At 44.0% G+C, this 27,552-nt stretch overlaps 1 protein-coding gene across 1 annotated transcript in view; it reads right to left on the bottom strand.

Annotated features, from left to right (window-relative positions):
* Window positions 1-377: 377 nt before the first annotated feature.
* The window catches only part of SLC15A2 (solute carrier family 15 member 2), a 39,760-nt gene continuing 12,585 nt past the window's right edge, over window positions 378-27,552 (bottom strand). The window contains exons 6-22 of the mRNA XM_075029361.1: window positions 27,409-27,499; window positions 25,191-25,268; window positions 22,491-22,573; window positions 21,163-21,249; window positions 20,742-20,831; window positions 20,354-20,398; window positions 18,140-18,172; window positions 16,975-17,063; window positions 14,876-14,957; window positions 12,779-12,904; window positions 11,817-11,981; window positions 9,108-9,154; window positions 7,339-7,449; window positions 5,832-5,928; window positions 3,218-3,364; window positions 2,072-2,176; window positions 378-1,197 (exon numbers count right to left, since the gene is read on the bottom strand). Of these exons, the coding sequence (XP_074885462.1) occupies window positions 1,021-1,197; window positions 2,072-2,176; window positions 3,218-3,364; window positions 5,832-5,928; window positions 7,339-7,449; window positions 9,108-9,154; window positions 11,817-11,981; window positions 12,779-12,904; window positions 14,876-14,957; window positions 16,975-17,063; window positions 18,140-18,172; window positions 20,354-20,398; window positions 20,742-20,831; window positions 21,163-21,249; window positions 22,491-22,573; window positions 25,191-25,268; window positions 27,409-27,499 (1,653 nt within the window). The 3' untranslated portion in view covers window positions 378-1,020. The remainder of the gene's footprint in view (window positions 1,198-2,071; window positions 2,177-3,217; window positions 3,365-5,831; window positions 5,929-7,338; window positions 7,450-9,107; window positions 9,155-11,816; window positions 11,982-12,778; window positions 12,905-14,875; window positions 14,958-16,974; window positions 17,064-18,139; window positions 18,173-20,353; window positions 20,399-20,741; window positions 20,832-21,162; window positions 21,250-22,490; window positions 22,574-25,190; window positions 25,269-27,408; window positions 27,500-27,552) is intronic.

The raw sequence follows: 27,552 nt of genomic DNA, 5'->3' as shown, positions 1-27,552 counted from the left end.
AAAGTTTGGTAGAGAGACACAAAAACAGGGAGGAAAAAGAAAAATCTCCTATGCCATGGTGTCCTCTTGCAGACTGAAAAAATGATAAAGTGCATCCTTGTTTAACTCACTGCAGGATGCCTGGAATTTTATAGAAACTGCTGCAACATGTCTCCCAGTGGGGAATAATTGAAGCATGAGATAAGAAATCAGCCATATCCTAACTTGCAGTGGCAGGTGCTGTAAAAGGAAATGCCCAATAAAGGCTTAATATATAGGAAGATGGCAAATAACTGCCTGGATTTCTGAAATAAGAAAGTGTAAACCAATTCTTTAATCATGTCTAATCAAAGAACACCATCATTTGCTAAAAACTTCTAGGAAAAATGGCTATCAGAGATGGTAGCATGCATATCTTCTTCAGTAGTGTTTTGGGAATATTTTAGCCTGCAGAATTTAATTCCCTGTTATTACTTCTGAGCCTGGAGGTGAAAGTCATAAATCAGGACCATTCATAACATGCAGTAATAGGGTGAAATACTCATAAGGAGAGTTACATGATGAAATCCTTTGGGATTCTGTGTAACACTTCCAGTTCTTGATGATAGCATTAAAAATTCTGTCAGTAACATCTATTCTTCCCTAATTCCTATACTGGGTTTTCATTCTTTTCTCCCAACATCTCCAAATTTTGCTGTCATACGGCATTCCTTCCACCCTTCCTCCCTGCTGCCCTAAATATATGTTTAAAACAAAATCATAGGAAAGCATTCCATGCTTAAAATGATGGGCAGGTTTTAAATTACAATGTATTTACTTATAAGGGCTTTTAATACCAGGGGAGCTTTCCCAGGGAGTTTTGCTCTGATTTCAGGACCCCCATTGTTTATATAGAGGGCTATTTGGTCCCATTTAGAAGGTGGCTACATTTTGAGTAATAAAGACTGCAATGCTATAAAATATAATAACATTGTCCCCACCCTTCTTTTACCCTCCCATCTACTGTGTTTAAAAAAAAAAAAAAAAATCCCAACCCATGTGTTAGAGCTTTGTTTTCTGAGTAACGAGACTAATCATGTTTCCTCTGCTTGAGGTCTCTCTCTTCTCTTCCTTTTCTTCTAGGTCCTCTGGATCCACACTGACATAGAAATATCCCATGATGGAGAAAATAATGCACACAGCAAAGAGGAGAACAGTGAACAAGACAAATTCAGCCCACTAGGAAAGAAAAAAGAACAGCAGGTCAGGGGACCCCAGACTTTCAGTCCAAAGGATTTCTCTGCACTTCCAAGAGCTTTTTGAAGAGCTGGGTGAAAATTACTTTTTAGCTTCAGAAATTGCTCGCAAGATAGAAACTTTCTCATCCTGTTTTCTGGTAAACTCAGGTACACATTATGTAATTGTGAATATGTGATATACTTTGAAACAAACCAGTTTTAGATTGGGCTAGTTTCATTAAATCTTTTCTTACAAATCTGTCCTGACTGGAACATACCTGCCTGGGCTTTTTGCCCACAGGATGCCTTTGGGAGAGGCAGTTTCATGTTAGCCAGAAATGAGACCCATTTCACACCTTCATGCCATCAGCCCAGAAGTCTGATAGCTTGAATTAAACAAGCTCTGCGCCACAACCTCCCCATGCAAGCCTGACATCTCAGGGGTGCCAGAGGCAGCTGGCCCTGAAGGAGTCCCAAACTAGACGCTTGAGGATGCTACCTGCCCACTGGGCTAGCTGGATGAAGGCAAGCTGCTTTCATTAAGCAACTGCAACATGTGGCTGGCATCGTGTCCAGGCTCCAGGCCCAGGCACAGCCTGCTTGGCTAGAGCTGAGCTCCAGCGACATTATTGCAGTGCAGGTCACTATTATTTATTGTCACTGGGAGGCTTAGGGAGAGCCATTGCTCCAGAGGGCAACACCGCTGAGGGCAAAGCAGAGCCCTGGCTGGGAGGCAGCTCGGTGCAGGCTGCCATCACACCGCTGCAGGAGCCTGGGGCTGTGCAGAGAAGCTGTGGCTCCAGGACACGGACATTCAGAAGCACCATCCAGGCCTGTTTTAAAGCAATACCTCCGTTTTAAGAGCCGAACCATACCTGTGCCATTGGTGCAGCCTGTGCAACAACGAGCACAAGGGTATTCCCAACAGCCACTGTGAGCAGCCAGCCTGCCTGTAGCACCGACTTCATGCTGGCTGGAGACTGAAAAGAGAAGGGCCTGGTCAGTAGGTAACACGCTGTGCCCTTCTGCCCTGGTTTACCCTGTGATGTCCTGCCCGGTGTAGGTGTCACCAGGCTCAGCCTAGGAGGAGATGGTGGAATTTCCTCTGCACAGTCTCCTCCGTGGTTAATTTCAACAGCTGCATACAAGGAGTTTTCAAAGCATGTCCTCCAGGAGGACACATGAAGAAAGAGGAGATGCTGTGGTTGCAGAGCTGGATCCTGATCATCCCCAACCTGCATCGCCTGAAATTGTACGATCAGGAACTTCAGGGAGCCACACGAAAAGCCCTGCAGCTTGGAGTCTGGTGCCATGTGGCTGTACACCTTTGGAAAAGAGACTGGATCTTGATGTTAAACTTCCCGCTGATGACAAATTTTCCAGATCTCATTGACAGATTGTCCCACTGGTTTATATTAATAAACACCTGGACTTTACTCCAAGGATAAATTTGAGTAGCTTCAGCTTTTTGATCTTGTAATGTCTCAGTCCCCTCTTTTCATAAACCTTCTCCCCAGACAACAATCAAATCATCCCTTGCACACTCGTTACCTCTTGCTCCCTTGTTACAGACTCATGTAGGCTTAGACCCCTTCAGTCTCTCAGCTTAAAGCAGGTTCCAAGCCCCCATGCCACCCTGTAGTCCTTGAGGTACCTTTGCCTTTTTATCACTGGAAAATACATACCACAAACTATTTCACTGGGAGAAAAACCTGGTATTACTGTATTCAGAGCTTTCACATTAAAATAAGCTTCTATCCAGTTCTGTTCTATGTTCTCAGCTTTACCAGAAAAGGAGTTTCCTAAATATAATTGAGCACAGGTATCTTCAGAGTATGAATTAATTTAGCTTGAGGGCACCCAGCAATCTGTGTTATAATCCCACTTCTAGCTGAACCACAGATAACATTGTCAGTAAGCATCATGCCAGAGGACATATTACAAGTCAATGACAGATGCAGGAATACATCCTGAAGTCTAATTGTAAGCCTAATCTAAAGTCTGTTCTTTAAGTGGAGTACCTGAGAATAGGAGAAGGCCAGACCTGTAATGGAGAACATCACCTCCCCAGCAGATATTAATAAGTATTGTGGTAACTGCCAAGCCATATGGACATTGTTGGCTTTGATGTCTTCTGACTTCCATGTCTTAACATCACCTCCAGAAACCTAGCAGGAAAATAAAGGTACGTTGATTAGCTGCTCAAAGATCAGATCCTTCTTAGCCTGGACTCCAATACCAACTTTACCAAAGTGAAGTTTTAAGTAAAGGTGGAAGCAAAGCTCTGCCCTGGAAGCAAAACTCTGGGTCTGACCCCTGCCACTTCCAAGCCTGTTGGAAACAGGCTGACTCCTACTGCACAGCGTAGAGGATGGAAGCATCCCAGCTCATTCATGCGCTGCAAGAGTCGCATGAGTTATTGCAAACCAACAAGTTGCCTTCTGTAGTGGGGCTGGGAAAAGCCTGTGTGGTACTTGTGCAGGGCCTGTGACCTGCTGCTGTCCCCAGGGTCAGAACAGAACAAGAGGATAAATGCTCATTGCAGCCATGTGGCCACTGCTCCCATTTCATCAGCACTGTACAAATCCCCTACTATAACAGTGAAACCCAAACAAATCCAGTTCAGGAACACCAAGGGTGGCAGAGACTGCCTCATATCAGATGTATTCAGATAGTTACGGTAGCTGTATTCATCATTCTTTTTGTTTGCTTTCCCAGGTGTAATTAATACTGTCTCTGATGCACAGATGCTCAGAGGCAGAGAGAGATTTGACTAAGTAGCAAGGAAAACACTAGGCTGAAATGACTTCAGGCAGAAAACCCCGTGTTTAAGGAGAGTACTTCAGAAAATACAAGGGATGTTTACGAGATGTACTTAATCACCATACAGGGAGGCAAATCAAGAGACTGTATTTTAGCAGGCTAAAAGGGTGAGAGGAGAGCTGTGCATTGCTCTTTAGCCCATAAAGAAATGTCACAAGCACCATACTATAACTGCACACTGAGGAAGGCCGGGTAGAAGGCAGCATCCCCATGATTTAAGTATCACAGTTCAGCCACATTAGCAGACTAATATATTGCATTCTTGGTTCTTCTATATAGCACTCCTGGCAAAGGAGCAGGGCTCAGTACAAATCACTGCAATAATTAAAAATTATCTTGGCCTAGAGCAAACTAACTCTCTATGGAAGGAGGAAACCACAGGGAGAGAGATGGAAAAACAGAGGGTCAAAAAGATTAAAAGACTAGCACAGGGTCCAGAAGGGCTGAGGGGCTGAGGCACAGAGCCACCCCCAAGCAGCCATGGCTACAGCAGGGACTTTTGCAGATGGGACAACAAACTGGAATCCTTGCCCACAGGGATATGGGACATATCCATCTCAACTGGCCCTGACGCAGTTGCATTACCAGAGGCTCTGGGGCAATATTCTTAGCGTAATATTCTTCATGCAACTTCTCTATTTGGTTTCTCATCTGGTGAAAGAGGCTTGCAGCCATGGAGGATGGGTCTGGCCAACATTACTTCAAGTGCGTATGTGTTTTATGTACATAAATCTCTGCATTCACAGATGGCAGCATCTGCCCATTCCCTTCCAGGACTGTGCATCCCACTCCAGCTACCGGAGTTAAAAAAAAATGCCAGGTGCTTTGCAGCTATATTTTTCCCCCTACGCATTTGGACTCTGCAGACGTGAACAGCTCCCATTAATTGCCCAACAGGGAGATGTTCCTGCCAGGGAGTAGCTGACAGCACTTTGCTCTGCTCATCACAACACAGTAGTCAAAGTCTCAGAGGGAAGCTTAGAAGTGTGTCCTGTCAGACCTGGTTTGTCTGTGTGCCTGTGCAGTGGAAAGGTTAAAATGGGAACTAAGCTGATCACGTTCATCTCCGTGGCTCCTGCCAGCTGGACCAGTGTTGGAGCAGCGTGCCTAAGAGGCTGGCAGGCAGGGAAAGGAATCCACCCTCTCAGCAGCGCTCATGCCACATCAGGGCTAGGTTGTTCAGAGAACCATGCCTTGACTTTACACTAGGCTCCAAACGAGCTGTACGGACAGTGAGAGGAGGAAAAACAGATGCACAATCATCTCACCAACCTCCTCCATCAACACCGTCCCTCTTCCCCCCCATGCATAATCCACAGGTCTTGGAAGATCAGCCTTTAGATCAGTAAGTTAAACATGAGGATACAGCAGACTGTTTCTGCAGAGTTTTTCAGGTGTGTGTGCCACCAGGTCCAGTATTTTAAAGAACACAAGCAGAGTCAGCTCTTGGCAGACTGTAATAGCTCTTTGCAGCGCGCTGGGTCAACGTTAACCGAACAAGGATGGCATGAGACCAGCACGAACCCCAGATCACATGATTTTCCATGGAGGACTTTCATCAAGGAAAAGATCTTCTTGTTTAACCCATGAGATCTGACAAGGTCACAGTGTAAGGTGGAATGAGTACCCACCCACCTTGCCCATGTAGGCGCCAAAACTTTTTGCTAACCCTTTTCTAATGGACTGCCTTCAGACGGCTACTGCCCAGGTCTTGCAGGGTGGAGAAAGCAAGTGAGAGTCACAAATATAAGAACAAAAGCACTGCCAAAGACTAGAACAGAAGGAGCTCGTTACCGTCACAGGGACACTTACGTTAGTTATCACAATGGTGTATGACGCACCGAAGTCGAGCAGCCCTAGCTCCAGGGTGAATTCTCCCATTTCAGTTATGCATTTTCCATTATTATATCTAGATACAATGATGAAGTACAGTATTTCCCAGTTAGTCCCACAGACAAAGAGCACAGAGCAGAGCTATCAAACATGCCCCTTCAATAGAGTAGGGAGGGTGTATGACGTAAAGCTGCAGTAATGTTTATGTCAGACAATCACTAGAGTTCTTGTCATCTTTTCCTTCCAGAAACACTTAGGCACTGACTGGAGTTCACCTAATGACCTGGGCTATTGCTAACATTTTTTAATGGTTTCTGCTTCTTCCCAGCACTGATTTCGCCGCCCCCACCCCCCACATTTATTTTCCTTCCAAACTTTTCCCCACTCCTTCAGGCACTGTGGGCCAACCAAGTTAGCCAGGCTCAAGCAGCCTTCAGGATATCAGAATTATGCACCCACAAGCCACTTTGTTTCCTTTCAGTAGAGCAAATTAGGCTTCATATTTGTTCTTCCGATTTTGGATGTGTGAGACGGCACAGAGGCTCAGCAGCATTGCCACAATGGCTGCTGCATCCTACTAAATTGCAGCAATAAATATTTTGGATGGAGCTGATGCAGAGGAAAGCCACGAAGCTAGTTTTGAAACATTGCAAATGCCAGAAATACCCTACAAGAGCCAACTCCAATGCTGCCAAACCAAGGCCATATGGAGCCCCTGTCTAACAAGCCCAGCCTGCAAAGCCATTTAATGTTACTTGATGTTACCAGCCCACATACCAATGCTTTGTAGTGTGGAATATGAATTGGCCTTTCCCTGAGAGCACCCTAACACTAATTGCTTGGGCCTAAGAGAATATCAAAATAGAGCAGGCATCAAATGGCAGAGGGGACTTCACCATGCCCCACCTTAGTCTGCTGACAGATGCACAGGAATGGCCAGTCTCTTCCCTTCAGGCTCCCATATAATGTGAATAAAAGCTCAGAGAAAGTTAAGTAAGTGCTGTATCTGGACTTCTTCAAAAGGCTTTTTGGGTTTCCAAAATTCCCCTGACCTGACACTGAGAAAACTCGGAATATGGCCTAAATTAGGATCTCATTATATTCATGTCATGGGAGTAAAGTTACCAAGCTTTGTCCCTACTGATTTCATCTTACCAAAGTAGTAACAGCCATGGGAAGGGAGCTATCCCAGACACTGTTTGGAGGCTGAATCTATTCAACTGCATATTACACACAGAGATACTGATTTGCTGTCCTTTGGCTTGGACACTTTGCAGACTAAATGTGTGGCGCTTCTGCACACACGAGTGGCCCGGAGCACCTGCTCTGTGCAGAGCCGGTAATTCTGCTTTTTTACAAACATCTGCCCCCACAACCAAATGCCAAGACAACAGCAAGGAAGGTTTTGCTATTTGCCCAAGAAAAGCCCCACTGTATCCAAGGAAAGACCTCAGCAAGAACCTTCAGCACAGCAAGGGAAACTTACTTGTCCCTCTCTAGCAGTGAGTACTCAGAAGCGCTGTAGTTTTTCTGAACAGCAATGAACCGTTTGCTGTCAATGCTGACGTTGACATCTTGGCTCAAACCATTAATGAATCTGCAAAGAAAGCATATTTCATTGGGTTGTCAGACAGGGCAGGAGAAGCATAATATCAGACACCTTAGAAGAAGTGTGCTCTCTCTCCCAAAGCATTCTGTAACTCCATAGGGTTATGACAGCCTCTCCTGAAAGCTACCAAAATATTCGCCTGATTTGTTGCCCAGTTTTTCAATATAAGATTAGTTTTCCCTGCTGTGTAATTTTACCCTCTTACTCTCTCTCCTGTGAAAAGTGACCCTCACTTTTTGTGGGTTAGGACTTGGAGGCAATCTCTTCTCAAAGACCTTCAAAGATTTTTCCGTGGCTGTTTGAGAGGACAGAGCCCCAGCCCACCCCAGGAAACTATAACATTGGGTGTCTTGATGAACGTGTGCACCATGCTGGCATACTTTCCAAGTAGTTTCTACCAGTGGGAAGGAGTTTTCTAGAAAAATAAGGTATTTTCATAAACCCCAAAACTTTCATGGGAATGTTCAGGTTTGAGGTTTTTTTCACCCAGTATTTAAATGCTTTTTCACATACAAAAGACAGCTTCCTTTTGACAACTGAAAAATTGTTAGCAAAACCAAATGCTTTTCATTTGATCTGATTATGTTTTAAAATATTTTGTGTTTCAGTTCTTAAAATGGGGGTGCTTAGCAAAAGTAACTTTTTAGTGGAAAAATAGTTTCTTCCTAGTGAAACCTCTTCACAAGTTGTTGAAGGGAAAATTTTGGGATTTTGTCAAAAATGTTCACAGGAAAATATAAAACATTACTGACCGCAGGTATTAATCAAGCCTTCAAGCTGGTGTTTAGTCAGTAGAAGCCTTCACAAGCACAGGGCTATGAAGAGATACTGCTGTCCTGCACTGTCATCACAGGCTTTCAGATAAGGGAGTTGGACATTGTTTTATACTATCTAAAGTTTTTGAGGGTTTTTTCGTTTGGTTGTGTTTGGATTTGTTTGGTTTTAAATTGCAGCTTGCCCAAATCCTCCAGAAAGTCCAGCTAGAATCATCATCCTTTTTTTTTTTTTTTTTTTTTTTTGGCAAATCTGCTTCTTCTGCATCTCAGCAGCCTCACATAGGTCTGGTAAAGTGGTGCTGGAGGTAACTGTGACCTCAGTGAGATGGCATCTCAGCACAGACCGGCACAGGACTGTTCATGGACTATCTCAAATTAGGAAAGTAGACTAGCTGCTTACACAGAGCCAAATGCCCAGCTAAATTGTTTACAAGGATGTAAAATTGTTGCTGTAACCAATTTAGCAGGCATTTGTGCATGAGGTTGGGTGAGATAAATGAACGTCATGGGTTGGCCAGTTCGCAGAGGACAAATGGCAATGGCTCCTTTCCAGATTGCTTTTTTCTGTTCTTTCCCAAAGTGGGATGCAGTGAGATGAATTTACCATTCTTCCAAAGGAGATCTTTTATGTTGCCATCTCAGCCCAGACTATCCTAGGCAGTAAGCAGCAATAATGCTCAGCTCTGCATGGCAAGTGTGGGAGATGACACGCTGTCAAGCCTCCGCAGCTGACAACTGAGTCTTGCACGAGAAGTATGGACTAGATTCCAACCTGAGAACATCTGGATTATGTTACATACAGTTTGCACTAGACAAAAGCAGTCTCCCTCACCCCACCACCTCCAAATCCTCAAAAAATGTCATTCCTACCTAACAGCTGCCAAACCATTTTCTGGCTTTGCTTCCAAGTCTGTAATCTAAAGAAGGGAAGAAAAAAAAATCAAACAAATTTATTAATGCTGTCTTATAACAATGTGTAGCAGAAAATACTAGTGTCTGTGGAGTTGCATGTGTTGCAAAGCCCATAGAAATCAGCTGGACTCTCACATAAGCTTTACATTAGGCCACGGAAGTGAAGTCCTGGTACAATAAAGCCAACAGCAAAATTTCAGCTCCACCAAGGGCTTAAGATGATATCATACCTTTTTTTTCCTCATCTCCTGTGTAACAAAGGCTACAGAGTTTCAGCCAGTCACCCTTCTACTGAGGCATGTAACACCCTTCAAAAAAGTATTTGTCTTGATCTGAAGATAGCAAGAGAGCATGATCCACATTAGCCTCTTTCAATTAGTTACAATTAAACATGAGTGCCTTACTCCTACAAAACCTGCAACCACCTAACCTTCAGACCTTGATTCTTGGCATACTCATAGACTTAACAGAAGCTTAAAGCCATGAGGATCCACTAGGATTCTGATCATCATGTATCACTCATATTTCCCCTGACCCTCAATACTCAAGAGATTAAACTGTTGTGTGGTGCAGACAGAGAGCAGGAGAGACCAAGATGCACTGAGCTTGTTTGCACTCACAGTCTCTGCAGACACATCCCTGAAATGGCCACCTGGTTGAGCACACTGAGGAGTGAGAGTGCCTCTCCTGGAAATCACAGCTAGAGCATCAGCTCAATAGTTAACATGATCTACATTCATTCAAGGAGAGCCTATTTGGTGTACAACGCTGAAAAAAGACAGTAAGGCACAACCCTGCCCTGAAGATTGTATGTCATACAAAAAGAATACAGAGCAAGGTTCTTGGCTGGTAGAAATCCACAGCTGTGCCATGTCCATTTAAGCTGGCAGGGCAATTTCAGTTTGCGCTGCCCACAGACAGAACCCAGGCAAGCCAAATGGACTGAATCTACTTTCAGAAACTGGCTTTCTCTCAACATTTGCTAGCCCTTTCTCCACACTTTCTTCCTGATGTTAAACACTGAGCTTCTGAGACCAAGGAGCCAGAATTTCAGTATACCTATAAAACGTCTATTGTACTTCAGTGTGATATGCTGACCTACAAATAATGTATGCCCTAGATAATAAATAGCCACAGTGAAAAATAAATGTCAGAGCAATAAATAACAAACAACAACATCATTTTTTCCATGGGAGACACATGGGGATTAACACTCTAGTTCGTTGCAGACAGGCCAGCCAAATTATTACTCGCTTTCATCAATGATCCCCAGAGCTCTCAAATTCATTTCCTGCCTACTCAACAGCCCACAAAGGAGAAGAAACCAATTTCAGATTGGATCCTTCCAGGAAAACATCCCCACCTGAGCGAGGGGGCCAAACCCAGCAGCGAGGGAGGCTGGCGTGGGCCATGGCTACCCCAGGGCAAGCCCTGCAACACAGCAGTGATGCTGGCATTGCCTTCCTTGTGTTGCAATGCTGGAAAAGTGAGGATCATTTACCACACTGTCTTCCACACCTCTCTTATCTAGAGCTGAGAATGACAGGTCAATAGCATCACCCAACAGCATGGCTGTTCCCCAGTGCACGGGAGCCTGCCCGTGCCAGGGTGGGCATTAATTTAAGCACAGCCTAGATAGCTAGGGCAGAACACAGATGTACTGAAGCTCAGAGATTGCTTTGCTCCAGCCTGTCGCAGGCTTTCACTTCTTAAGGACTGTATGAAAATCACTGTATGAGTATCCATTTCTTAAGGTAAGAGCATACAGTCATCAGGGTCACAAGAAAACTTAACAACATTGTGTGATAATGAGCCCCGGGCTCTAAACCATAAAGCGGCAAAAAAACCCAATGTTAGGAAAAAATAAATTCTTAAAACTCCTCATTTTTAAAAACAGTTGTGTGATTTCCACTTTACAATACTGAATGCTTGCTGTGGCAACCCTGTAAGGTAGGAGGTGGAGGAACTGCAAAGAGAATTGATATTTTAGCATGAGGACAGATTCTGATGGCATTTGCAAACCTGCCACAATGTGCAATAACACCATTCATTTCAAGAGAGCTTCTTAGGATACAGCTACACATAAAAGATATCAGAATCCAGCCCTATACATCCCATATGCCTCTCTCTGATTGTTGCAGCAATACACAAAAGTCCAAATGCAGCCGGCTCTGCTGCAGAGCCTGAAATGAGCTTAATCATTTATTCTGTTCAGCAAAACAAATGGGCCTTCTGTGCATTTTCACTAAACACTTGCAATAACTAAACCCAGAATCATTCCTCTGATGCTATTATTCCGTGCCCAGCCCTAGAGCCTCTTTAACATCTTTGCTTTATAGAACCATCTTTGGGGGAAAATCTCTGGCTCTCTGTTTCCTCAGCTTTCTCAAGCTCTGCTCCTTAGCAGGCATGACTCTGCTCTCCCACTGCAGCATTCACTGGATTAAAGTGTGCCCAGAAACTCTCAGATGCCATAACGGCTCTATTAATCAACCAGCAGAAACGCATACAGATCCAGTGCCGCTAGCTAAGAAGTCAGGTTTAGAGCATCTGAGAGCAATCAGACAGACATTGCAACTGAGCAAATGAATTAATGAGCCTATTACCCCATTGTATCATCACAGCCATTGAATTAATACTGTATTTACACTTCACTCCCACACTCACTAAGCGGCTTGATAGGCTTCCTTCCGCCTCAAAAACAATTAAGCTGTATACTGATTTCTCCTTCACAGTGTAGTTAAAAGCAAGAGACAATCCTTGATGTTGCAGGGTGAAGCGAAGGCTCTGTTGCTCTCCATTCAATATTAATTTTGAGTACTCAGCTGGGTTCTGTGGAAAAAAACAAACTTGGTTACACTTCCTTCAGATGAGAAAGGACCTGGCTCTTCCCACCAAGTGAAACCCTACCGTCTCTTCAAGGGAACCTGTAAAGAGAGGTTAAAAGTCAGAGCTGTCTTCTACAGCAAAGGACCTATGTTGACCTATAGGCTTTGGGCGGTCAAGCCAGAGCTTGGAGTACCTTCCCTTGTTGGATGCAACCCTAAGGTCAGGGAACCCCTTCTGCCCACACAGCTACCCTTTCTCCTGGCCCAGTTCTGCCCCAATGGGACCACACCTAAAACATGGCAGGCTGCTGGTGGCCAATGGACTACTGGACTGAGTCCCAAACCACCCTGACCTGTAAAGTAATCTGGAAGCTGAAATAGGAAACAGCCCAGTGCCCATGCCCAGTTAACTGCCTTCCCATTTCTTTCCTCCTTTGCAGGTAAAAACTGTTCAGATGCCATCCAGATCCCAGCAGAAATTCCTGGTCTGAGCACTGAGAGATATGAACTGAATGTCCTACATGCTCAAATCAGGACAATTATCCTTTATTCCTAATTATAGGTGAATGTATTTAGCCATTTCCTCCTTTGCCATGGAAATATGTCTCCAAACTTTCCATTTCTGTCTCATCAACAGAGATAATATGCTCCATTTTTAAAACTGTTCCTATGCACTTCTAAGGCATTGGAGGAGAACAAGCTCTAGCATCTGTGGGCTTTATTAGAAAATGCCTGAAAAAAAGCCCACCGTTTCTTTGATGGGACACAAGTCAGGCCTTCCAGCCCCACATATATGCTTACCTGAAAAGCCTCCACGGGCTGCTGAAATAGGTCCCGGTCTTGGATTGTCACTTGAACAGGGTTCTTTGCCAAATTCAGGACCCGAATTAAACTTTCTTCTGGGACAAGTTGAGGCATGTCAGTTTCCTAATTAAAGTAAAAGGCTTTAAGTGCCATCTGTATGCTTTATTAGCACTTTAATATCTCTTCATTTTTAGCCATAATACTCTTCCTCTCTGTAATGACACTTTTCCATCCCTTCCTCATCAGAAGTTGCACTGAGAGAAAACTAAACATAAATCTTATTTAGGGAGGTTTCCTCATAGTAGCTCAATAGCCAACCTATCATTCCTCCCAAAACCTGCTCTTCATACTGCTAAGCGTACAAGCTACACAACTGCTGGGTAGGTAGAACAATGTCATTGCTTTCATTATACAGCTCCCTAGTGCCTGGATTTAACCAACTGCCGTATCAAACTGGAAAAAATTGTGCTTAGCTTTCAAAAGCAGTGACCAGAATAATTATTTCCCACTGCAGTCAGTGACTAGGAAAAGAATTAGGCCAGAAGCTAAGCAGTTTTGAAAATCCCAGTCCAGCTCCATGTCTGTAATCGGTGCCTTTGCATCACATGACACCATGCTATCTAACTGCTGACTGGATAGATCTTATTCCCAGTTTTCTGAGAAAGGAAAGATGATGTCTTCAGCACAGAAGTATCTCTTTCTGTCAGGAATCATTTCCTAGAAAGAGTACATCAATCAATGTCAGCCTTGTACTACCTGCAGATCTAAAAAGAGGGTTGGTTTTTTTTTTGTAAAAAACATCTCTTTTTTTCTCACTTTATTTTCAAGTAGCTGCCAGCAATGCTTCAGAGACATTAATTTTTTTCTATCTCATCCTGTAATTTGGGTATTGCAGGCAGGGCAATTTGAACATAACTCAGTGGGGAGACATACTGTCAGAGTGATAGGGAGACACTGATTTCCCTGTACCCATATGCTGCTCTGGACCAACAAGCCTGTTAATGTTATCCAGCAAATTCCATTACTATGGCTTTTCACCTTTGCAACCCAGAGCCAAGCCAAGGTGGGCCATCCGATCCCCCTCTTTGCCAGAGCTTTTAGTGGCCTTCAGGGTAAAATTTCCATGCACAGGCAGGGGGAACCTCTAACTCATCTTGCCTCTGCCTGGAGAAGTCAGCCACAGCCACAGCAGACTTTCAGTGCTCGGCCAGAGCTGCTGGTGGTGGCAATGAGAGCATTTCTTTGCTCATGTAAAGAGACCAGAAAGAAGATCTGAACCCACAAAGTCTCATTTCAGTGGGGCACTTGTCAGTGGATTCACCTGACGAACCAGCAGATGTTAATCCAGGGCTGTGTGCCAGCCACTCTAACAGAACATTTTAAGTATACATGGAAGCTTTAAAAATTAATCCTATAGTAACATTTGTGAGACAAAGGTTAGCCAAAGTCTGCACAAGGCTGGTCATGGGCCAGAAACAAATGGCAGAGATCTGCAGGGGCTAACATCGAATTTACAAGAGATTTGCTGCCATCCTGTCTGGGGATGCCTGGCAGTCCCTGATGCCTTTGACTACAGAAATGACTGCATTTACCTGCCTCACTGGAGAAACAATTTGGCTTGTAAAAAACCACATCCCCACCCTAAAGTAGGAAAGTAATTAAATTAAAAACCCCAAACCAACACACACACAGAGAGAAAAAAAAATATATAAAAAACCCAACAACAAACCAGTAAAATATAGGCAAGCTACAGCAAGAAATAGGAAAGAGAACAGACTACCTTTTGGGAATTAATCACTAGCATTAACTAGATGTCTGTCAAGCACTTTGACGATGGAAATCTAGAATATAGACCAATACAGATGACCAGCACAGCAAAACTGCAAAGACTAGAAAGAGACAGAGACAAAGAGAGGGAAAGGTAGACAAAGTAAGAATTATCATTAGCAACTGGATCAGTGTGCTTAATTGTAAAGAACACATTAAAAGTTATGATCAAGGAAGATGATGGTTAAAAGGATCATCTAACAGGCATCAATAAAAGCACCCCAGGGAAAGAAAGTATTTCTGAGGAATCCCTTATGCTATACTTACATTTATTTTGAGTTCTACAACAGCTGCAAGTCCAAACGCCATTCCTGCAAGGATCATACCTGTTGCCATTTTCCTAATAGGTCTATAGAGCAAATGAAAGAGGTGCCATTAAGAAAAAAAAGTCATTTAAAATGTAGAATACCATTCCTCAGAGCCAAAGATGTGCCAAAACCATGTAATAAACCGTCCAACAGGTGGCACTGGGGATGACATGCTGTTTAAATTGCCAATCATTTAACTTAAAACTATTCTGTTATTCTGTATGAGGCCAGCACTGAGGCCAATTAAAACTGATATGCCATGAAAAAAAGGTCTTTGCTTGCAAGTTTCATATTATCTTGTTCCTAGCTCTTCTAGTGGGAATAGCTCATGCCATTATGTTAACCTGTGATGTTGGAAGGAGCACTAGAAATGATATATCTTCAAGTCCCTTTTGGGAAAGGCAGAAGAAAAGTAGCATGCTATTTAGCAGCAGGAATGAGGAGCAGAAAAATGTGTAGTTTGTGTCATCAATGTTTCTGACCATCTGTGGCATCATTCTGGGTTATTTCTCATGCCAATACATTTACATTTCTAGAGAATAAAGAGCTTGCTTCTGAACTCAGAGCAAAACTAGTGCAACTCTACCAGAGTTACACGAGACAATCTGATATAAAGCAGAATAAAATAGGTCCAGAATGGCAGGTCCAAACTTTGAGTTGTTAAGATTTGAAATCAACATGGTTCGAGATTCAGTGGTCTCCACTCTTTGTAACAGTCTGGATTCACATTCCAGATTGACTGGGCTGTGGGAAATCCAGATTAGGAACCCAAATTCTGTCTCTCAGTTACATGCCCTGGGACAAGAAAATATTTACTGCTTGCATATCTTGTAACAAAAACAAATGAGTTTCATCTTCAACGCTGCATTGGGATTTTGTAGCACAAACTTTTGCAGCCACACAGGCTAACACCCTGCATGCTACAGTGTTTCCACAGCCACCTCTACAGCTAAACTGGATAGAAGCCTGTTAGTACCCTGCATCCAGGGGACAGAAACAGCATGGCATTCAGTCCTGAGTGGTGCATGAGTTTGTGCTGCTGAGTCAACTACTCTGTCAACTGGTCATCAGGCAGGAGGTTTTCTGTCAAGTCGGGGCTCAGTCCGGGGCATGGGCTCACACTGAGGTAGCATGGGGAAGCACAGCTTCCCATGTGTGTCCTCCAAAGGGCACCATTTTGCAGGGCTGGACAATGTCTTTGGTATGTCTTTAGGTGCAGGTAATTCAGCGTGATGGGAAAGGATCAGCAGGGCGAAGGGATAGGCTTCAGAGGCTCCTTCCACCCCCATTTTATGTGCTTTTGTCTATCCAGCATTTTAGTTTGGATTAGGAACACGCTTTTTAAGCCAATCTCCCACTCATCGCCCCTTCCCACACTGTGGTTCATGTTGAGACGTGGTGCTGGAGCATGGAAACGTGGTTCCTTTCAGCTGAAACTGCACTGGCAGAGGCACTCCATGAGCACACATAACATACTCCCACTGCTAAACAGCATCAGTCCACAGAGGCAGACTACAGACACTCCAAAGTAAAATCCCTCAAAATGCATAAAGTGCGCCTCAGAGCCAACCTGGAGGTCTGCTCCTATTACAGTGCACTTTTTGCTAACATAGACTAGGGATAAAATGCTTGGGCCATATGGAAATTCCCTTACGTACTCACTGGTTCAGATCCTAGTGTGGAATCTGCTTTCACAACACCACATGTAGCCCACATGGGATGGTGAATTTAGCCCTATGGGGACCTTTCAAGGTGGAAATTATTTAGGGGTGATACAGGAGATAAGGTGAAGAACATGTTGATCAAATTCAAAGAAGGACAGTTCATATCCGCTTTCAGGGAAAATCTGTACAGAGCAGAATCCAATATCACTGAATTTTCCCCTCTGGAATTTCCAGGGCCTATGGAAGAGGGTGATGTTGCCTCTTGGGGCTGAATTAAAGGCAAGTACTGGGAAGGGTGAATGGAAATTCATGTTTCTCCTCCTCAAAAGCTATTCTGCACACTTGCTGCAAAAGAAAAAGCACTGAGGCATCTGCATTATCCCCAAGTACTTACGTGAAATTAAATTTGCACATGTTTATCAGGGGGTAGAGCCCAAGGTCAAAAATTGGGATGAAGACAAGAATAAGAAGTGGATTTAAGAACTGCAATACAAAAGAATGGGAGTTTAGTGACTAGAAAGCAACTTGGAGTAATTAAACTCATAAAGCACTGTCCTCCAGAAATAATTCCATTACAGAAAGGACATGAACAAACACTTAAAAACCTCCTTTTAAAATATAATCATAGTTTGCACTTCGACAGCTTTTGCTATTTAGTTTTCACAGGCACGAATACATTTTGTTCATATCCTCCCCTCCAAGAGGTAAGCAAGCAGCACTAGTCCAGTTTCCCTGAAGAGAGAACTGAAGCATTATGTTTTTGAAGAGTACAAAACCCACTGACAATAGAGGCAGATGACCTTCGGTGCTGTGGTGGGACCTTACAACAAATCAGCAATAATGGAAACATCTTGGGATTTCAGCAAAATCCCAGAGAAACAGGCACTATTCTGTGAGATTGGCAATTTCTCGCACTTCCACACAGCTTGGTAATCCCCCAGGAACTAAATTTCTCCTGGGAGGGCCAGAGCTTGTCTGCCAGCCAGTAGTGGCAGAGCAAGAAAATTGAGAGTGATGGAGAACAAGCAGAGAGGAATGCTGTTTCAGTTTCGAAGGAAGATTTCAGGGAACAGGACAGCTTTGAATTTCTCCAGAGCTGTTCAGTGTAAGAATTGTAATCAACTGTGACAACACAGCACCGTCTTCAAGACTTCACATTTTCATCTGCCTTGCAGAAAGGAAGGAAGGAAACATATTTCAGGTACAACACTCAAACCAGCGCAGGGGCATGTTAAAAGCAGACGCAGCTTGTATCCTCCACATGCCAGCACTAGTTCAAGAACTATTATGGTGGCATGTCTCCCCACACCTCTGCATTATTCTGCAGGATTCAACCTCGGTGTTAGGACATCCTTGGGGTCTTCTGAACCCCAAGACTAAGCTTGCAAAACAGCTAGTGAGCAATAAGACAGAGTCCACACCACAGCAGTCAGCAGGAGCACTGCTATTACCTTCAAAAGGAGCAGAGAAAGGCCACTGGTCCCATGAGAAAAATAAAAATGAGAGAGAAAAAGAAAAAGAAAATACATTTATAAGGGATACCCTATAGTATCTTTTACCTGCATTTGGTCAGGCTGAAGGACATATATTCCCTGAAACAAAAAGATATTCCAAGTGATTCATAAACACCATAATATAACAGTGCATATAGCAAATAACCAACCAGTCCAGTAGGGGCCTTAGTAGCAAACGTGGTTTCCTCAAATGGTTTATGTTGGCTTTAGCAGCTGATATTGTGCTCTTGACATTTGTCATCTAAGGACACAGTGTTTTATGAGAATCGTTTTGCAGAAGGAAGCAGCACTCAGTCCTTGATATATGGCAGCTGGGACACAGCCTGTTACAGGTACTGAGACCCACCTTTCAGGCTGTTTGAGCTATGAACTAGGTGACTGGGGAAGAATGGGCATGTTAGTGCCCAAGTTGGGATTTGGGCTTAGAGCTTCCTCCCTCCCTGCTTCTGTAATAGGAAAAACCCAAATCCTACAAGTGAGTTCTCTCAAGCTTCAGGACCCTCTGAGCTCCGTTGGCAATTCTCCCAAGCACACCAAAAGGATAACTAAAGACCATCCCTGAGTCAGCAGTCTGCACAAACACCTCTTTCCTCCCTCCACCTGCCGAGGGCACCTAATGGGCTTTAGTCAACTGTGACTTCTCAGTTTGAGCCAAGAGTCCTCAAGACTATAAGAGATGCCTTACATTTGCATCACTGTACCCAGCACCCACAACCAGGCAAGGTCAACAGGGATGGAAGGAGGGAACCCAGTCCCCAAAAGGGACCAGTGAGCTGTCTCCAGGGAGAGACTGGAGTCTGAACTCCACACAATGCTTTTCATTTGAAATTAAGATGAAGAGAAGAGGCGGAAAAATTAAGAAGGAAATAATATCTTTCCAAGAAAGCACTGTGGGGGTTTGTCTCCTGCCTGCCAGCAGCTGCCTCCTGGGAGAGTGGAAACCGCTGGTCACAGCAGAGTCTTACAATTAAAAATATCAGGCAAATATCCCCTCCTGCTACTTTGTGCACACTATACAAATGTGCCATTAGGAAACAAGCCTGCAAATATTTCATCTCACACTAAATCATTCCCTGTTTAACTCCGGACTTCCTAGCTGAGCCCTTTGCAGAAGGGAAAAGCATGGAATATTACAAACATGAACTCCAACAAGCCTAATGGTGGGATCACCCCAATGTTGCAGTTAAATCTCACCTTCATGAGTTGGGACAACTCACCAGTGGAGAGCAGATGAGACTGAAACATAAGCCAAAAAACTATCCAACTTGATGTGACAAAAAAGCCCTGAATATATCCTTCTCCACCAGGGAGAGTTTAGTAAGTGACATCTGGTGATTCTGCTATATCTTCTGCTAATGGGTCACTAAGTGCATGTGAGCAAAACAGCAGAAAACAAAGTTTTTAGATAGACATCACAAAGACCGCATGAACTTTCATTGCTTTGTCTTTCTGAGGTGGGTAAATATTACCCAAGGTGTAGTCCTTTTCATGCCTCATTTGAATTAATTAAGCCTAATGAGTATCACATGCTGAGAGCCCAATTTTTAACAGGAGTGACATAGCAGGGCTCAAATTTTGGGCTTTAAGTCAATTTTAAACTGGAAAATGGGCATTTACAATCCTAAATTCTGATGTGAGCATCCACAGGTAAGATGGCCTGTTAAAACACATATGTCTGGAAGCCAGCCCTGTATGGTGGTATCTTTAGGTAGATGGCTGATACACATTTATCTGGCACTGCACCCTGTACCATTTGCCATTCACATCTTTGAAGAACTTTATGGCTACTAACTAATTAATCCTCATCACATCTTTACCCTATACACAGAATTCCTGCTGGTTCTGAGAGGCTTCATTAGTGTATCACCAAGTAAGCCAGAGCAGAAATATACAGCTACAACAGCTCTAGTTACACCTTACAAGGGCTGTGTGAACTTTCCATGACTTCTCTGTCTTCAGTGGGGGTAGCAGGTTGGAAATCCTACCTGCTCAAGGTCACAGAGCAACTGGTTGCCCGTAGGTCAGCACTTCTGACCTTGCAGGCTGCTGATGGCTCCCCAGTGCTCACTCCTTGCCAAGATGTGCTGTGATGAATTGAACACGGCTGCACAGAGCCTCTCGCTTCTAAGCACCAAAAGTGCAACTCACTCCCCCAGACTCATCAAGCAGATGCTCTTAGTACTGCAAGACTCTGGTTAAAAAGCAACAGCAGTGATGTTACTACTAGTTTTACCAGCCCTGGTGACATTAAGTACTTACAAAATCAGCGTTCATTTTTGTGGCTTGCAAAGTCCACCTGGATCCCTAAGGAGAAAACAGAGAGCCTTCAGGATGTCCTATGGGACTAGAAAACATGAAGACAGAGAAGATGACAGTGCTGGAGGTCTTTTTCCCACCTCTTCCTTCCCTTCCCTGTAACACCTGCCAGTAGACAGGGCACATTCTTCCTTCTCACCCTCCCGTGCCAGACACCCAGCAGGACTGCGAAGGGATGGCCAGCAGTGATGGTGGGTACTGCCTTAGCAAGCCCCTGGACACCTGGTAGGAGCGTGGCGCTCTGTATCCCCAGGATGGTTTGGTGTTATCCTGGAAGGACAAGGGGGCAAACCCAAGTCGGCAGGCAGACCTGCAATGCACTGTACTGTACCTGCTGATCAAACAGGGCCCAGAACATTGGCAGTGGTATGAAGAGGAAGAGAACACGCGTCACCATTTTAACCTCCCCAATCAGCTGTTTCTATAAAGGGAACAGGCAAAAAAGGTAAGATGAGGGTGAAAAGCCAACAGGTGATTCAAGTCTCGAAGCACGAGAGCTCCTATTTCTTCCTGCATGGCAGTTATTCATTGCACTTATTCATGATGCTGGACATATTTGCATTTCTGCATTTCAGTGCAGCACCTAAACTGTCCATTAAGGGTCAGGAGAGTACAGATGTGGGAAGGGACTGGAAATGAGAGTCCGGTGCATGTGAGGAGTGGTGTGGCCAGGCCAGTCTTGCTGCCTCCCCTGACTGTCTGCCCATCTTCCCCCTTCCCCCTCCAAACCTGCCAGTTAGAGCATCACTTACCGAGTATTTTTCTGATGCCCAGTCCAGCCAGTGATCTCTCTTTGGAATCTGACGGGAGCGGTTTTTCAGCCGGTTTTTAATAGCAAACTAGGGAGAAAAACAGGTAACTCCCTTGTGGCCTACCTGCCCTTGCCACATTCCTAACTCAAGGCTGCCCTCCCCATCCCTAAATGTAAGCAGCACCAGAGAATTGCTGGGGTTTTGCTAGACACTTCCAAACCTCGGGTTGGATGCTTTATGAGCAATTCTCTGCAGGGAAGTTTCTATGACATTGGTTGATTGAAGGTATGATGTGGGAATGAACTACCTCTTAGGCTTGTCTTTCAGAGACAAATCTGACACTAGCCTCCAAAGAGTGTTTCATGTTTGATTTAAAACCTGCTACATAATAAAGCTTTAAACATAATTTCTTCAGTTCTCTTCCAAAAAGCACCTGTCGGGTTGACCGCTGTGCTGGGGAGGAAATGCCTCATTACCCAAAGCAATGTCAAAACCAGAACTCTCACTTCCTTCTTGTTCTGTAGACCTTTCTTTGCATATTCCTGGTGCAGCCCGTGCCTCATTCACTCCTAGACCAGCTTTCGAGTTGGTTTCTCACTGGAGGAGAAATCAGTGACACTGTATTTATAACTTTTTTGTTTATGCTGTGTGCTCCAGTCACTGAACACAGCCACCCTGGCAAAAAGAGTGGCAGACCTCACTTATAGAAATCCTATCTTTAAGATCTGGCCTGTTTCCCCAAGGTAAATCTGTCACCAGGATTGACCTAGGTAAAAAGAAAACATCTGCTGTTAGCAACAGCTTCCTGAAAAAGAAACATCATTATCTACCTAATAATAAGAGACTATCTTTTCACATACCATATTCAGCTCACACACTATGAAAAATAATTGATAAGGCTATAATGCAACTTCAGCAGGTGTCTCTTGCATTTACATGAACTTGCTGAATGTGCATAATATGAATGTGTACTATTACTGTCTCCTGAACTGATAAACTTCAGTAAAATTATTCAGCTGAAAAAAATAGAGTCATATATCTGATACTCTGTGAGTTTCTGAATTTTCCTTTCAGTTCAGTCTCCACCAGCATCTGCCACTAGTGGTTCTACTGACATACTGAACAGTTCATGGAGCTAAGGAAAAGCAATTAAAATGTTGAAAGAATAAACTAGGACCTAAATCTGTTTCTTACTCCTTACAGCTCATCAGCAAGATATCCAGGTGCAGCATACTGAACTCCAAATGTCACCTCCCCTTTCCCTTTGCTCTTTTCTGACCTGCAACCTCAGAGTCATGCTTGAAAAAGAGAGAATGGCACACACTTACGCCAATGCATTTGCACACTTCCAGTAAGACGTTCCCTTGTGGTGGTGTTTTTCTGTACAGTCCACTTCCAGCAATGAACACAACTGAAAAATATTATAATCCAAATGGGAGTTCACATGACTCAATCCTGCATTACCTTCTGGGAATGATGCCCTACCCCTGTATTCAACAGAAATCCTCTGCCCTTGGGGCTTACAGGATTGCACTTTTAACAAAATAAATATACAGGACTCCTTTAATGCCTTTGAATGGAACAAAATGCAACATCCTACAAGAGGCAGTATAATCCCTAGGGAAGTCACTGTCATCTTCTCATGATCAGCTCTGGCACAACAGGCATCTCCACATCTAATTCATGCTGGGAATCAAAGCTTTGAAAATTCCCTCCATCTATGCTTTTTGTAGGCTAAACTTAAAATACAATCCACATTGAATTGCTGCACCTGATGTTGGAAATCACCCCTGACTTATTGCAACCATGTGAGGATTAATCCAGATCCAACGTGGGCTCTGTGTACTTGCATCTCACACACATTTCAATGGAAACTGCTACAAAGGTCACTGCATCACACACTGGTGTTAACAGAAATTATCTCCATTTATGGTTTCCATGAAGGGTTATACAATTTAAGATATTGTTTTGTCTTGGCTTTCTCCCTCAAAGCACAAAGAATATTGGACCGAGGCTTCAAAATCCTGTCAGAGATGGGGCTATCTGATTACATATAATTTGCCCTGCTTTTTGAGAGCCTCTGAGCACATTGCAATTCTGAAGACGTTAGCAGGAAGAAGCACAATAAAAGCTGAGTGTGAAATCCATATAGTCTGTCCACAGCCAGTGGAGAAAAGCAGGCACCTCTGTCCTAACACAAGAGGTCTAGGACACTGCAGGGAACTCAACATTTCTCTTTGCTGACTGTGAAGACCCTTTGCATCCAGTTTTGACTTGCAGAACTGTCAGAGAGACCTCTGAAGTCAGTTTAGGTGAGTCGCACTGAAAGACACTTGTCCAAAGTCACCCAGAGTGGGTAGTTGCACTACCTGATTTTTAGCATCTCCCTGTGGACCTGTTGGTGCCTCTAAAAGGTGATTCATTAGGTTTGCTGAAATACCTTCTGGCGATGCCATTGCCTCCTTTGGGAACTGAGGCTCCTGCATTAGGTTTGGCATTTGGAATTAAATAGCATCAATCCTCCCCCATCTTTCAGAAACTGAAGCAGCCCAGAAAATCTTGCTCCATTCTGATTTCCATTCTGCCTCTATACCTATCCTTGCTTTCCATCATCACAGGGAGAGGGCCAGTCAGGGCTGAAAGGGTATTTTCTCCAGTTCTGCATGCTGCTCACATAGTCAAATATATTACTTCCAAGAGCATTTTAGCATGTTACAAAAGAACACAGAGCTGCTTTGCCGGGCAGGCCATGGAATCTGGCAGCAGGACACTAGCTAAAAACACATTTCGATTGATGCCCTCACTGAAACTGCAATATTTACACGTCCATTTTCCCCTGGGCAACTACCACTCTGCTAGAAACATTCATCACACAATGGTGCACAGAGGAGCATGTGCTGCCTTAAACTGATAGGAACAGGCCACAGGGGAAAAAAGAAGGTTCTCAGGCCCATGACCATGCACTTTTTGAAAATAATTGCTGTAACGTTAGTTGTGGCCTGGTGACATTTCTCCAGTGTCCTGATTCTTCTCTCTGATGGAAGTTTGAGGGGAGAGAACAACATTCACATTCTCTGGGGGATGAACTTTTCAAATCACAGATGCTGTGGTGAAATCACACAATTGCTTGGTCTCTCAATTAAGCTAACAAGCTGAATGAGAAGTTACCCCATGCTGTGTCAAAACCTCTCAAATGCAGCATAATAAGGGGACTGCTCCCCTCAGCAGCTTGCAACTGTGAAACTAAAGCTAATAGTGTGTCCTCTGCATTGGCTACCAAGGAGTAACAGTAAGAGTGTGGAAATTGCTGAGTATTTTATAAGGGTTGAAGAAGAAATCTTGACAAGTACATTAATGGGGCTAAGATGCAAGCTTTAGGAAGCAGGGTGATTGCAGCTGCCTTCTGACACTTGGACAATAAGGGCTTTTTATTGCAAAATAATACTAAGTTGTCACCGTAATTGTGGGAATTACTTCAGCCAAGCAAAGTGAGACAGCTCAGAATAAACTAACATCTCATTCAGCTCCTTCTGCGATTTCTGTGGTGCGTAGATTCTGAAGCAAAAGTCTGAGCCATTAAAGATGGCCCCAAGCTGCAAAGAGCCTGTGGAAAGGTTAGAAGTGGCATGCTAAGCTTCTCTTCTATAAGCTGGGGAGCTCTGAGGACTGCTTCAATTGCAGTTCAAAGGCCAAGCCTGCTCATAGGCAAAGCTGCAAGCCATCAGGAGAATCATTTTGGTGCCTCCCTTTGCTTTATAAAGTAAGGCAATTGTATTGTGAAACATCCACCAGACCGCCCTCTTATCAGTATCATGATAAAGGATTGTAGTAAAACCATGGTCTGCCCACCACTAAGTGAACTAGTGGTTTTTCTTGCTGTTCTGAACCGTGGAATTGTTGGATGACCTTGAACCCTTGAGTTTCCCACTGCAGTGTCCATGCAGAGCTAGTGAATTTGTGCATTTTCTCATCTATCCATGGACTCAAAAATGGTAACTCCTATTACAAGCATTATTGTTTCCACTCACCAAGCGCCAACACCATCAGAGCTGCTGGGACACCAAAAGCCAGTGCATAACAATCCTCTCCAAAACATTTCACATCCCCTGAAAAAGAAGTCAGAAATAAAAGCACCTCATTACAGTCAGACTTATGTTACTGGGGGTCTTTGATTTGCCTCCCCAAAGTCAGTCACTTCCCCTGGCTTTAAATCTTCTTTACTGGTGCTTGACACTGTGAATTGAATCTCCTTGAAACAGTTGTCCTCCCTTGAAGACAATTTGGAAGCAGGGTTAGTGTCTGCCAGCAGAAGCCGCTGATAATGGGATATTGATGAGAATGGTAGAAGGGAGGGGGCAGACAAATAGGTAGAAAGAACTAGTAGGAACTGTGATTGGGAAAAAAGACGCAACATTTAAAATAACCTAAAGCCATTCTGTATTTGCCTAGATCTAAATAACCAGTACTGTGTTTCCACATTATTTGTGCCAGCCACATGAGTTACTGAGCTGAAAACCTGGATGTGATTTCACAGCAACCTGCAGTGGACAAAGTGGAAGCCAATACCCCTACTATATATGTAGAAGCACAGGATTAGTCTTAAAAATCTGGTTCCCTTTCTTGCTGCTTTCCCAATCTCACTAGAGGCAGCCTGCTCCAAATGTCAGCTCTTGCAATAACCCATCAGGAAGCCAGGTTTGTTACAGGGTGGCTTTGATTGATCTGAGCTATGGTTAACCGAAACCCTGTGCCTCTTGGACCAGGTCAATTCTTGCACCACGTGAACTCAGAGGTCCAGTTGCAAACAGCAAGCCAGCAGTGGGCTCTGTGTTTGTATGCTGATGGCTACAAATTACTGCGTTCTTACATGGAGTAATAACAAAATGGCTAAAATAAGCCAACATAGTTAACAGGAAACCAACCCATGAAGCCTTCAGTTGTTCCTGTTTGTTGTCCCTGGGCCGTCATGGTCAGCCGCATAGCTGTGTGCGTGCATAGCATTTATTTACTTATTTTCAGCAATTTAGCTGAAATCCAACAAAGCTGGCAGTGAGACATTATGGGCACACTGAACTGTTGACATGCAAAATGAGTTGGACTTCTCCACTTAGAACTATATATTCCACATTTCTGCCAAATGTCTACGAACTGCATTTCTTGCTCTTCCAAGAAAAGCTTTCACACTTAGCAGAAATTTTACTCTTTCCCCATCCTCTCCACCTCATTTCCATGTTGCAACTAGTTTATTGCTAGGCTATATTGGCACAGTTTTGGTGTTCAAAGGGGACTGGATTTTCATCTGCCCACTGACTTCATTGAGCAAAAGCCCCTTCCCAACAGAATGCTGACCTGGGGACACCAGTGAGAGAAAGAACAAGAGATACAGCATTTGTCTTTGGCCATATGCATGGTGTAAATATGACATGAAATGAATGGCCTGTTAAAATAACCACTCTGAACAAAGAAAGCTTCCTGGAGGCCACGGGACGGAATGAAAAGAATTGCTACTAAGTGTGAAGGCTACCTTGTCCCTCTCCCCATCCCTATCTCCTGTGGCCTGCTGCTCTGCCTCTGTGTCTGTATTTAGAGCATGCCAATCCCCTTGGCTTCTAGGCACTGCGATACAATGAAGTAAGTGCAGCAAGACTGAGGGACTAAGAGGGGTTGTGCAAGCTGCCTAGAATGTAAAGTAGGTCTTAAGTGGGGCACAGGCCTGTGCTTTGTCTTCAAGGCTAGCTGCTCAGGGCTGCAATCTTGCAAGCAGACCCACGCAGACACCCCTGGGTGCCAGGACAGAGCCCTCCAGAAGTCAGCAGCACCCTGTGGGAGGGAGAAGGTAGGACTTCAAAACCAGCCCTGCTAAGTTTTTCAGCCCTGACACCTGCACGGGGCAGCAAAGATCAGTTCCCACCCACTGGCTACCTGCAGGCAAGACTGGGGAATAATCCTTCACTGGCAATGGGGAGGATTAGATGACCATGTAGGTCCTTCCACCTTTCATATTTTAATTCTACAGTTCAGGCTGGCTTTGAAATACAACCAGGAATATAGTTTTTGTGACTTGTCTGCTAGTACTATAAATCTATTACACTGTTACAGCAGGATTAACAAGGCGTAAATGCAATACACTGGCCACTCCACAGAAAATGTAATTTCTGCCATTCAGTTGTCGTAAGAGCCCAACTACGCACAGCAGAGTAGTCAGAGGGCAGCTAATTTATTGTCTTATTCTAAATCAACACTGACCTCTTAATACAGGAGTTACAAACGTGGAGATCAAACTTCCAGCATTAATGGATAAATAGAAGATGGAAAAAAACTTGCTTCTCTCCGAGGTCTAAAACAAGAGAAGACATTATCAATGTCACAGCTAATGCACAGCATTGGGCT

Source organism: Buteo buteo, chromosome 5 (assembly GCF_964188355.1).
Source record: "Buteo buteo chromosome 5, bButBut1.hap1.1, whole genome shotgun sequence".
NCBI classification, from domain to species: domain Eukaryota; kingdom Metazoa; phylum Chordata; class Aves; order Accipitriformes; family Accipitridae; genus Buteo; species Buteo buteo.
This window is presented reverse-complemented; position numbering and strand designations above follow the sequence as displayed.